At 33.7% G+C, this 13426-nt stretch overlaps 1 protein-coding gene across 2 annotated transcripts; it reads left to right on the forward strand.

Annotated features, from left to right (window-relative positions):
- The first annotated feature begins 2465 nt into the window (after positions 1 to 2465).
- Positions 2466 to 10710, forward strand: LOC115950790 (autophagy-related protein 101). 2 transcript variants are annotated; one of them, XM_031068032.1, is made up of 7 exons: positions 2466 to 2691; positions 2764 to 2800; positions 2930 to 3015; positions 3829 to 3924; positions 4448 to 4613; positions 4704 to 4860; positions 10206 to 10710. In XM_031068032.1, the coding sequence occupies exons 1-7, from the start codon at positions 2659 to 2661 to the stop codon at positions 10225 to 10227; spliced, it is 597 nt and encodes a 198-aa protein (XP_030923892.1). In that variant the 5' UTR covers positions 2466 to 2658; the 3' UTR covers positions 10228 to 10710. The 2 variants fall into 2 exon arrangements, with proteins under 2 accessions (XP_030923892.1, XP_030923891.1); XM_031068031.1 differs by having other exon boundaries at positions 10266 to 10710.
- The last annotated feature ends 2716 nt before the right edge of the window (positions 10711 to 13426 follow it).

Below are 13426 nucleotides of genomic sequence, written 5' to 3' on the forward strand. Positions count from 1 at the left end.
ATTTTTAACAACAATCGTTCATTTAGCTAAGCATCTTTTGTGTACTATACGAGTGCAGAAATACACCCAAAAAAAAAAAAAAAATTTAAATAAACACTAAGCATCTTTTATTTAAGTACTAGTCATAAAGTGTAAAGACTAAAATTCTTATTTGCTTTCCTTTATTATTAGAGAATATTTTAAAAATAACTATGTATTCATAATAATTTTATGAATATCCAATCAATTTATAAATTGATATATAATTATAAATTAAGAATACGACAGTTTAGTGATACTGCATTCTCTTCTTCATGAAAAGAACTAGGGTTCAAGTCACTCCAATTATTATAAATATCGAATTCTAGAAAAAAAAAATGTAATAATATATATATAACTTAATTATCACTAATGAAATTGTGGCTCTATCTAAATGATTATAGATAGCCGCCAAATACTTTCATATAAAAATTATCATTTAAAAATAATTTTATTTATAGATATATAAAAATTTTAATTAGGATTTAAGGTGTAATAAGTCGAAGTGTCTAACTATCTTTATAGTCTTCGTCTCAAAAAAAGAGTTTGAAGTGTCTAACTACTTTACCTGTTCATATATATAAGCCTATTAAGATACTTTTTTAATATGCACATATATATTTTGGATTTTTTTTAAAGTGTCTTAAGATATTTTTTAATATACCCTAGCTTCAATTACCTAACTCTCTTATTATTATTTTTTAATGAATTTATTTACCTATCATTGGTTTACCTAACTCTCTCTTATTCTTAGCGAGGGACATGCTTAAGTCGTTGGTTTTTCTATCCATCAATCTTAATCATGGCACCACTAATTTAATTATTTTATAAAAAAAAGTTTGGTTATTTGATCTCCTGATACTCTGCCGTGGAGGCTTGACCGAGACATTTAATATAAATAATATAAGCAGCCACGGGGACATGGTTAGTACTTATCTACTATCTATAGTTTTAAATAAGTCCATAAAGGCAGCCTCATTGTTCTACACAGGCATCCAAAGTACCTATCGTTATCTTACTTACAAAAAGTCTTAAGCAGTAATTAAGGGGAAAGGTTGTGCATTGGACTCGATAGAATGTTACTACATGGCAATTTTTGAATACATGACAGCATATTGTTAGATCCGGTACACATGGCATTGGACCTAAGTTGAACCCATAATTAAGTACCCCTACCAATACCATTTACTTTCCTAACAAAGAACATCGACACACTATGGCTCATTTTATGTGTGTAGTATAAAGAAATAAGAAGTCAGATAGTAATTAATACCGAGAGCATCAAAATTATCAAGAATTTGTTGAGAATCCCCTATCGATGCAAGAAGTCATATATGATAAATTATTGCACAAATACTTTATTTAGTGTGAGTTTGGAGAGCAGTAAGAGTGGTGTTTTGCATGTTTGTGTTTTTTTGGTTGGGTCCTGTGCACTGTTCACGAGACTTGCAAGTACGGAATTTAGCAAATTTTTCTTTAGAATTGGGTCCCACGGTACTATTTACACATTTAAAATTATTTTATTACAGTATTTTCAATAATAAGCGGTATCCAAACACAATTATTGCAAAACAGAGAGACACAATTCAAATTGGGCCTGTAGCCATCTCAATCCAAAGCCTAAATAGTCAAAGGCAATTGATTAGAGATAGGTATTGCCCATTCCAATTCAAAAGGGCAACCCATCTGGTACTAGCATGTCTTGAATCTCTTTTTCTTTCTTTTTCTTTTTTTCTTTTTCTTTTTTTAAGAAAAAGCTTGTCTTGAATCTCTTGATACGAATAACCAATGAATTTCACCATTTAACAACTATTCTAACAATCAGAAATAGTCAAACTGAGATATTATATGTCTCCATTCTCAATGTAATGATGGCTTTTGTCTATTGATGTAAACATAATTGTCATATTTTGTTTTTCTTGCTCAGCATAGTGTTAAAGAAAATGATTTTTAAGTTGAGGTCACTTTCAATTCTTTTATCCTCCAATATTAATATATTGTGTTTGTGTTGCTTTTTCATATTCTAATTTTGATTTTTGATGTTACTTTCGAAAATCCTGTATCAATTGACAAAGATACTTCATCTTCAACCTTCATCCAAACTCTAAACATGCATTTCTGATACCCAAAAATCAACTGATCTCATAAAAATAATACACAACATCAAACCAGCTTCATCAAAAAAAAATATTTATCATTAAAGTTACACTGAAATAAGTTACTTTTACCATAACCTTAATTACCAATTAAAATTAAAAAAAAAATGGTAAAAACTAAAAAGATCACACATAAAAAAAATGAAGCATGATGTATTAATCTAAGCAGGCTTTTGAAATGGGCCTTATGTGTTGAACAGTTCCAAATTTTAAAGCCCCTCAGGCCCAATGCAAAATGGCTATTACCCTATTTTTTCATATGGGGCCAATGCAATTTGTTTTTAATAAAAATCTCCAAACAGCAAATATCTCTCTCTCTCTCCAATCCAAACGGATTGGATTAGCTTACACTTAAAGTTTGAAAAAACAGTCCGATCAGAGCTCTTTCTCTCTTCGTCAAAACTTCACACACATATATTTATTAGGGTTTTTCGAAAATTTACAGTCTTCCAATTTTAGTCTGATCAGAGATTATTCCACAACCATGAACTGCGAAGTTTGCCAACTCAAAGATTTGGTAAGCTTTTTCCACATTCACACAAAAAATTTATAAATATTTAGCTTGATTTAATATAAAACTGCTTTATAGGAAGTGGAGCACTTCGAGATACGAGAAGTTCTACGCTGTAAGATACTATTTTTTTTTTTCTCAAATTTTTTGTTTTTGTTTTGGGTTTTTAACTATAATAAGTTTTTTTTTTTTTTTTTTGGTTATTGATTTGAATAGAGTTTTGAGGGGGAAATTTTGTGTGCAGGCATACTACACACAATTGTGTTTCATCGGGCATTAGGTTTAGTGCGACCTAAAGACGTTGATTTGGAACTTTTTGATGTTACCTATGTAAGTCATTCTGAAATTTGTTCTCTTTCTTTGATTGGATCAAGTCTTTGTAGTTGCGTATTATGATTATTTGAAGTGGTTAAGGTTCAGTGAATAAATGTCCAAAGTATAACATTTCATTGGTCATTAGGTGTTTGATAATGGTTTACAAGGATTAGTTGTTGTGTTGGATGCCTTCGGTTTTGCTTTTTATTTTTTTATTTTTTGGGAGCTTATTTGCTTATGTATAGTGTTTTAAAGCCTCATAGATTTATCCAATTTCAGTGAATCAGCAAATGAGCCAAACCAGAAGTGCGTTTGAATGCGCTTTGTTGATTGCATATTAGCTGAGAGCATTGTAGAAAAAGAGGGGGATTTTTTTTTTTTTTAAATTCTTGGCTGTGGAGCCTGCTAAAATAAGCTGAAAAGGCTGGCTTTTTTCTGGGCTTGCTAAACAAACTCTCAGAATAATGTTGTGCAGCAAGTTCCCACTGAAATATGCATTCACATTTACTTGCTTGCTTGAAGACTCGGGTTAGTGCCAATGGCAAATCATGTTGTAATCTAACACTGGTAGACATATGCCCACCTGTTTGACACCTAAACAAGTAACAATAAAATTTGTTCATTGTTATTTAATGTTGGCCTAAGATAGCAAAGGGGGCTAACTTTTATGTTGAAGGACCTTCACAAGGTTATCTTATTGCATATATATATTTTTAGATGTATCTTCCAACTTGCTAGTGTTATTCTATATGGTTCTTTTCATTGGATTGGTTGAAGCTTAAGCCTTCAATTTCATTTCTTGTTAATGCAACCTTTCCTGTTGTATAGGTGCAATGTGGAGATGTGGAACTTGAAAAGAAAATAGATGAGAAGATTGAGCACTTCATTAGCTGGGTAGAAAAACACCCAAACAAGAAAAGTCAGGTCTGTAGTTTGCCCATGGCTTTTAGTAACCATATGATATGATTTGTGGATGGTTTGTAAATATCCTAAAGACCTTTTTTTTCCTTCCCTTAAAGGTGAGTCTGTCAATCTTTAAAGTTGCATTCAGTATATAGCAAATATGTTCTTATTTTATACTATTATCAGTTTTGAATATTGTGTATTACAGACAGTCATGGATGTGTAATGCATATCTGTTGTTCATTTTAGAGGGAATCCAAAATGTATTCACTTTCCATGATTGAAGGATTTGAGTTTTTGTTTCAGAAAATGCCATTATCACTTTATGTTCCTTCTTCATTATATTTTAATTCTTGCCTCGTGGAGTTTGTGGTAGCATATTACAGTTAGCATCTTTGTGGCATGCACATAAATTCTAGAGAGAAAAAAAAAAGATATAGTGGTTTATTCAGGATTTAATTGCATCATTCTTTCTGATGTAATTGTAGTTTGCACTTTTTTTTTGGTCCAATCTCACTAATATACTGCTGTATTATCAAAGCAGATATGCTTATCTTTCTATGAAGTGAAAAACAAACAGCCATATTGGTTCACTAATAAAATTGAACGCCTATATTGGGAACAATGGTATATCAACCTGAATGTGGCCCAACACCCGAAGGCACATTCTAGCAAGTCTCATAATTCCAAAGTGGTAGTTGATCCAGGAGGTACAATTCCTATTGTGCATTGAATTGAAGATTTTCTAGTGCTTCATTCCTCCCAGTGTAAACTGATATATTCTTTCCTTATGCATGCAGAGGAGGAAAGAATTGCTCGAAGGGCAGCAGTTGAAGCATCTCTTCGTGAGGTATTGTTTCAAATAATAAAATTTGTGAATGAGAAGAAGGATCATGTTCCTCCCATACCAAATGGTGATGGTGTTGTCTATTTTCCCCATGAAATCACTATCCCTAGGTGAGTTGTCCTTTTATCGCACCTCATCTTTCTGGTGTCTATATTAATTTAGTTATATTTAGTTGAGTGTTTAAAAGCCTTTTTTTTTAACTTCTGTTTTGGAAAATTGTCAAGTTTGTTGCTTATATGATATTTTACATTCTATGTGGTAGGGTGGCTTTTTATTGGACAAGTTGTATGTAATTATGAGGGCAACATTGTGTTTTAGACATGTTCATGAATTTTACATAATGAATTGATTTTGTCAAATATCGTTCTCATATTTCTTACAAATTACACCCATTTTGTTTGACATGTTTTCATTTTCGTACCTATTCTCTCAATTTTTTTTTCATTTTAGTTCTTTAACTTACGTCTATGTCCAATGTGGTCCTTCCATCTACTTGCGACAAATTGGCTACTTCTAAGCCCTAAAAATGATGTAGTTTTGAATTTTTTAGTTTCTAAATCTTAAATAAGTAGAAAAATCCCTTCTTTAATATTATTGTTCAAAAAACATATAAGAAATTGTTACAAAATTGTTTCTTGTGCTTGTTGATAAAGCACCAAGCCTATAGCCACATTGACGCCACAAGCCACCACTGTGAACACTTTCCTCACTGGCACAACTAAAAAAAAAAACTTCATGCTAAGGGCTGCACAACCCCACCTGGGAACTAAACACCAACCTTGCCTGATTAAGCAAGTTCAGCAACAACACCAACCTGGTGATACCTCTCATCAATCACCTTCATTGTTCTTGCTCCTATCCCTACATGCTAAGCCACGGCCAACTTGCTGCCAAACCCAATCACCCAACTGCTACACATCGGCCAAAAATCTCATCATGCCAAAGCACCACATCACCCAAAACTCGGCCCCTCAGTTCGTCACAAACACCACCCAATCAACCCAACCCATCTGCCATAGGCTTCCACACCATCCTCCGAACACCATCTCTCCAAATATCGTGCTGTTTGAAGCCACCCAAGGGCAATCGCAAACCATATCGTCAATCCCAAGCTACTAGCTTGAGCTCTTCACCACCCAGTCACCAAGAAATGGTGCAGAGAGAGAATGAGAAAGAAATAGAGGATGTAAATTGGGAAAGGCTTTGGTTGAGGAGGAAGATAATTTTATTTAAAAAAAAAAACATATATGTAGGAATTAGTTGAAATTTTTTTTTGGGGGGGTTTTTTATTATATATTTTATAGGGAAATTTTTTCAAAACTACATCATTTTGGGAGACTTAGTGGCAACCCATTTTATGGAGGTGTATAAAAGAACTACATTGGAAACAGTTGTAAGTTAAAGGGTGGGAATGAAGAAAAATAATGAAACTATATGGAAGAAAATGAAAATAGGAAAAACATAGAAAGTCTTGAATCCATGATCTCACCCTCCTCCTTGCTCTTAGAAAGGGAGGAGGTACAATTATGAGTTACAGCTCATAGGCCTGGGGCTAGGAAAATTACACATATTAAAGTTGATCAAATGTGAGCTAATAAATTTTATTCAGAAACTGAAAGAATATTGAAATGCAAGAAATTCATGCTTTAAATAACTTATAATTGTGCCTTTTGTATATAAAAGAGTTTTTTAGTCTGTACATGCAGGTGGCACCTCTTTTTATGCTGTATGACCTTTTTGTCTTTGTTTAATTGGTTGTCTAAACTTGTAATTTATTTAAGATAGTTTTATTTCTACAATAAGGAAGATAGGGCTAAGATAGTTTGAGGGGTTGAATTGGTGATTTGTGGGTAAAGGTATCATAGAAGGAGGGTGGCTATGGGAAAGAAGTAATTTCATTTACTTTTTGAAGTGGCAGAGATGCTTTTCTTTTTTTTTTTTAAATCATTTTTTTAATGAGATTTGGGTATTCTAAATGGGTGATATAAATGCCAAGGAAATTGATGTAGTCATGAAGGATTAATTTGTTGCTAACTCACAAATTCATCTATTGAAGTTAGAGCACTCACAGCAGTGGTGCTATATAGGTATAATGCTATTTTTTAGCTCCTCTATACCCAAAAACCACTACACAGCAGTGGAGCTAAATCTAAAAGATTTAGCTCCTCAGCTACAGTGCACATCTAAAAATTTAGATGTGCACTGTAGCTCAAAGCTAAAAAAAAAATATTTTTTTATTACATCTCTCTCTCTTCTCTGATTAAAATAGTCCTATCCTTTTCTCTCTCTCTCTCTCTCTGTCTCTCTCCGGCTTCTCTTCATTCTTCTTTCTTCCTCAAAATTTTTTTTTTTTCTCTCCAGTTCACCGGCCTCCCTCATCCCTCAGCTCGCCGACCTCCCTCACCCCTCACTCGCCGGTCATTTTTTTTCTCTCTAGCTCTCAGCTTGCCGGTAAATTTTCTTTTCCTCTCTAGCTCTCGCCGGCCTCCCTCATCTCCCTCATCCCTCAGCTCGCCGGCTAGGTCCCTCACCGCCGACCTGTTCCACCGACCCAGCTCGCCGACCCACGCCAAGCCCCATCGCCGATCTCCCCAAGCCCCATCGCCCAGTCCGCATCCCTTCGCCGGCCTCAACGTCACCGACCCAAGCCCACAGTCGCCGATCCACGCCTCCGTCCAATCCTCCGATCAGACCCACGCCGCCCAGTCCTCCCCACTTCGCCGATCAACGCCTCCGCCCAGTCCTCCGATCAGACCCACGCCATTCTCTTTGCTGTGATTGACTTTGTTTGTACGTTTTTTTTTTTTTTAATGTATTTTCATGTGGGAATGATGTTTGATTTTTGTTTTCTTCTATGGGTTTGATGGCTGTGGTGTTGGCGATGGTGGTTGTTGTGGCTATGGTTTGGTGGTACGGTGTTTGGTTTTTTTTGTTGTGGGTTTGGTTGTGTCTGCTGGTGGTGGTGATAGTGGTGGTTGCGGGTGTGGCTGATGGTAGAGGTGATTGTGAATGGTGCTGGGTTGTTTTTTTGTGAGTTGGATATATTATTTTATTGTAGGTGGTATATTATTTTATTGTAGAGATATATTATTTTATTATGATGTTTATATTATTTTATTGTGTTGATAGCTAAAATAGATCCACTGCTGTAGTATATGTGTAGGTATAATAGATAAAGTAACTTTTGGTGGAGCTAAAAAGCTAAATTTTTAACTCCACTGTTGTGGATGCTCTTAAAGCTGTGTGATTTTAAATTTCTAGTTATGTGTGTTCTAGGCTTAAAATTTATTTATTATTATTTTTTAAAAAAAGTAATGATTATTTTTATATTTAGGGGAAAAACTGTAATTCCGCAATCTGTTCTGATTAAGGGTACGTTTGATGCAATGTAATAGACATTGTAATAGAACAGCTATTAAATAGGAATAACCATTCACTTGTTTGGTTAGGTTTTTATTACAAGTAGTAGCTATTCCTTAGTAATTGCTATTCTTTAAAATGAAGAATAGCTATTCCTTCTCAATATGGTTGTAATTGCTATTTCTTAACCTACATAATTAACTATTAAAATAAAGTTACCAAAATGCCCAAAGCTACTACTGCGATTCTCTTCTCCATTGGATTCTCTCTCTCTCTCTCTCTCATTATCTTTCCTAGCTTTGTTGATGATTTGTTGAAGTTTTCTTTAGGCTTTAGATGAGATTTCTTTTATATTTTCTTGGTTGTTCTACCACCACGAGAAAATGGATGGTTTTTTTTTTTCTTCTTCCTTTTACCAAAATGGATAGGATATTTCTTTTAAATCTTCTTTTTAATAGCACAAAATATATACAAGAAGAATACCAGTAATGCACAATTCCCAGCTTTGCAAATCTTCATTATCTAGTGGTGGTAGAAGTCTGGTTTCAGGTGACAATACTCAATTTTAGTTTAAAAATAGGGAATTCTTTTTAAAAGGGTATTATATCACCCATTTAATTAATTGCTTGCTGTATCCCCACCGTGTCATTTCCTAGTTTTTCAAGAAATGCATTGTTGCTAAGTCCCATGTCATGTCATGTTTGTGTTTGTGCTACGTAGGTTTTTAGTTTACTAGTCAAACTAAGAGTGCTAATACTATTAGTACAAGAAAGAGTCCTTATATATATATATATATATATATATATATATACTTGTTTTTTTGATGCTGAGTCCTTATATATATAATTGTGCTCAATAAACTCAAAGAATATATGAAGTCAATAAAAATTGGAGTATTTTGAGCATCAAGGCATGTAGGCTTTCATGTGTTATTTTCTTCCTCTCTTCTTTCATTCTTGTGTTATCGATCATGGGTACTTGTCATATGGACCCTGAACACCATAAATTTCTCTCCTTTCCTCTCTCTTTACAACTCCAAGTCAAGCCCTTTTACATATCAAAACCCTAAAACCTCACATACTTTGTAAATAGACCTTTAAAAAATAGGATCATCAAACTTTCTAGCGAATTTTATGCCCAACCCTTTCTTCTAAGGTGCTAAATCCTAGATACACAAATCCTCCTAAACCTTAACCTGCCACAAGCACATGTATACCCCCAATTTGTTCTACATCAATTGTGTTCACATGATTAATAGTTGTCAGTACTGTACATCACATAACTACTTTGTAACATTAGTAAATAGTCATGGAGCCAGGTAGGCCAGCTTGAAGAATTGGTCATGGAGCCAGATAGGTTCTGGTTACAGTTGTAGTTGCGTGACATATACATACTAGAGGAAGGCCACTGTGATTTCCTTTCATGCATAGTACCTTTGAGGCATTTTTTTTCTATGCAAAAGCATATATATATATATATACATTTTTTTTTTTTGAGAATCTATGCAAAAGCATATATTGATGGCTATTTCTGGTTTTTGTTGGCTAATAATTGCCCCTGTTGGTCATGCCTACAATTTTAGTTGACAAAATTATAGTATAGGATGGTTAATTTTAGGATATATCTAACCAAAAAGTAAAAAATCTACGTTAGAAATATAAAGGTTGCCATCTTAAACAAAGGCCAAAACAATGTGTGGACTGTATTTAGTGAAGGTTGCCATCTTCTGCCTATTCTACCTACGGAAACCATGCATGCTTCAGTACCATCAGGTTGGCTCTTGGCAAGCTATTCTTTAGTTGATAACAAGGTCAAGCTTAGGTCTATGTTGCTGATACTTTGTTAGTGTTCTTGTGAACAGACTTGGTTGTAATTTTTAGGAAGCTCTTCGTTTAGAGCTTTCTTTTGTTAATAAAATTCTATTACATTCAACAAAAACTGTTCTTCTGAACAAATAAGCTGCATCTTTGTGCAACAAATGTATTTAGAATCATGAGCATGGGGTCAGATAACATTGATTGACTGCCCTTCATGCATTATTCTTGCTTTTGTTAAGAGGGTGTTGTTTCTTCTAAATTCTAATAATTTCTATTAGGAAGTTTCTCTCAAGCTCATGATTAGAGTGCTGAGTTTATGTTGTGCTGCCATTGGCCAGTTCATCAGATTCTGCATTTGGAATGGACATGATCAAGAGGATGCTCCAAACTGGGCATCCAACCATGCTCAGCTGATTATCAAAGTTGACAAGCTATACTACTTATTCCCAGTGTGTTCCAGAAGTAAAATGGATTCTTATGTTAATATCTCGGCGTGTATATATCAGGTGGGTGCAGAGAGCTGCTGAACCCAGCAACAGTTCGAAAGTAAATCCTAGGTGCATTTTAAGTTGCTATATCTTTGTAAAAATATTCTTCCTTTATAACCTTCCCTTTATCCCGTTCTCCATTTCCCCTTTGTCTATCCCTGCTGATGCACATATTGTCTATGTATATAATGAATTGAGACCAGTTTGATCAACCAGGACCATATAGGTCATTTCATATTATGGGCATGTTACATGTTTGCTTGCTGATTAAAAATGAAGAAGTTGTATATGCAATGGTCTATGGTCTACTAGTGGAACTGGCATCTTTTAAAGGTTCCTTAGTCAAATTCTTTGTTCTGGCATATATATGAAAACGATCAGGTTGATAATTTCATTGATATTCAACTGATGCAGAGGGCATTCTATTAATATTCCATAGTGGGACCCAAACTCTTAATTACAGGTATATTATATTGACACATGCTAAATGTGAAATATATACAATAATCTCAACCCAGGAAGGATGTACAAGTAGTTGACATTTTTGTCATGCATTGTATCTGCTAATGCAATGTATCTGCTAATAAGTATGAGAGTTGTTACGTTCATAACATTTTCATAACATTTTTACAACAAATCATAGGTAGATAGTTGTTGTTGGTTTAAATTTGAACCTAACACTAAAATTACTTTTTTGCTCCAACAATAACAATTAGTAACAACCTGTAACTTAGAATTTATTGTAAAAATATTGGGAAAATGTCGTCGACATATTATTTCTCAATAAATATTAGTGTGATGTAATATTTCAAAGTTCAAACTATCAGTATCATGTGATTGCAATTTAAATATATATCGATGTATTCGCCAAGTGTGGTTGGCATCCTGAATCTATTGGTTATTTTTTACGGTATTGCAAAATTTGCAATGAATCAAAATCTATTTGTAAAAGCATAAGGTCTCCTTTTTCTTTTTTTTCTATTTTACAGATTTACTTTTTAAAATATAACACATCACATTATTTATTTTGCACTACATTTTATTAAAATATCAAATTTTCTTTATTTTTTTTTTATAAAATTGTTTATCTTTCTTCACACATAACAATCACTATCTACTTTCTTCCTTATCTTCGAGAAACATAAAGAAAGAATAAATAACTAAATGTAAAATGAGTATTGTCAATGTATATTTACATAATTATACACGGATTGGTTGGGGTTATTTTAAGGTAAAATTGTGTAAATTTTACACTATTTTCCTATTATACATGAATTGATGTGAATGCTCTAATTGGTTGGGCATCTTGTTGAATGAATTAGCTTAATTTGGCCTTCCTTTATAAGAATGACTGGACATGGCAAGTTAAATGCGATTTTGATTAATGTCTTTGGGCTATGATGTATTTGTACTCAGATTTTCATGGAATGCAATAGAATGTCTTTCATCATAAGGAACATGGCTGGAAATAAATTGGTATGTTTAGCTTTGCTTCATAGAATGTACTTACCTTAAAAAATTCTTTTCCCATCAAGAGCTTTATATTTTACTAGACACCTTAGGGTATTTTCATTGGATATGGTTCATGTTCAACCCCACTACTATTGAATTAAAATAAATAAATAAATCTTTACTTGATGGGCAAGGTGGAGTATTTGGTTGAACAAAAATGTCAAATCATTCAATCTTAACTTGAACTCTTTCAAGAATAATGCTTGTATTACATAAGGGGACATAATTTGTGCCACAACTTGCCCACGTGGCGAGTTGTGAGTGGTAGAGAGGTGACTCCATATAGACCCATCATCACCTCTCTACCACTCACAACTTGTCACATAAATAAGTTGTGGCACGAATTGTACTATTTAATGTGGCACTAGCACAACTCTTCTTCCAAAGCACTTCCTAGTTTCCACCGACAATCGTAGCTTTGTTGGAAAAATTGCGGTAAATGGCAACCTCTTATAATAATGGATTGTTCAAATTAGGCAACTCGGATATGACTGGGGTGGGGGTCCCAGGGCCTCAGGCATCAATTTGGTCACTGGGTTTGTCACTATGTGAGAAATTGGCTTTAGAGGATGAATTTGCCTGTAGTAGTAATAGTTTTTAATTAAAACAGATAACATTGACCCCATTTTAGAATCCCATGTTGATGATTGTGGATTTCTCCTCCAAAGAATTTATTGTAAGAAGGTTGTATTTGTGTGAAAATTTGACTTTATTTAGAGGATGAATCATGGACTACAACTTGCAAATTACATAGCGTTTTTTTAATTTGGAAATTGAATTGAATGTGCTTGTAAGCCGACAAAGCATGCCTTCAAAGAAGAAAACAACTGTAGATGCATTATTGCCTATAACTTGTGCTTATACAAAGGAATGATGAATTGTAGTGATGTTAGTTTAGATTATTATATATATATATATATATATATATATATATATATATAGAGGATATTAGTTCGACCAATAGAGGCACTAAAATGATTTTTCCTTACAATTTTAATAATATTGGTTGCGTCATAATTTTGAAAATTACTATTGGACACTACATATATACTATCAATTTACTATTACTATTTGTGAAATTTTACTAAATATAACACAAAATAAAAAAAAAAAAAAAATTGGTTTAATAGTACCTCCTAAATTGATTGGATAAGTGCATAGGATCATTTAGCTCAATTACAATTTGTTACATTCAAGATCTTCACATACAAAATATCTAAATAGAAATAGTATAAAAAATATATACTCATTAGTTCAAAAAAAAAAAATAATAAATAACAGCAAAAATCTGAATAATCTAATGTGGGGCCCAAACGATTTACGGGCCGGGCCCATTTACCTGGGGAAAATCCAAAGGCCCAAGCCGAGGAGGGCTATGGCCCAAACTCGACCAAATAGCCTATGGACATCGCCGAGGACGGCTCAGTCCTCGGCAGACCCAAAGTTCCCCCTCTGAAAGGAGGGCAGAAACGGTATAGGACCGAAACCAGGACAAAAGA

This window comes from Quercus lobata, chromosome 6, assembly GCF_001633185.2.
Source record: "Quercus lobata isolate SW786 chromosome 6, ValleyOak3.0 Primary Assembly, whole genome shotgun sequence".
Classification (NCBI taxonomy): domain Eukaryota; kingdom Viridiplantae; phylum Streptophyta; class Magnoliopsida; order Fagales; family Fagaceae; genus Quercus; species Quercus lobata.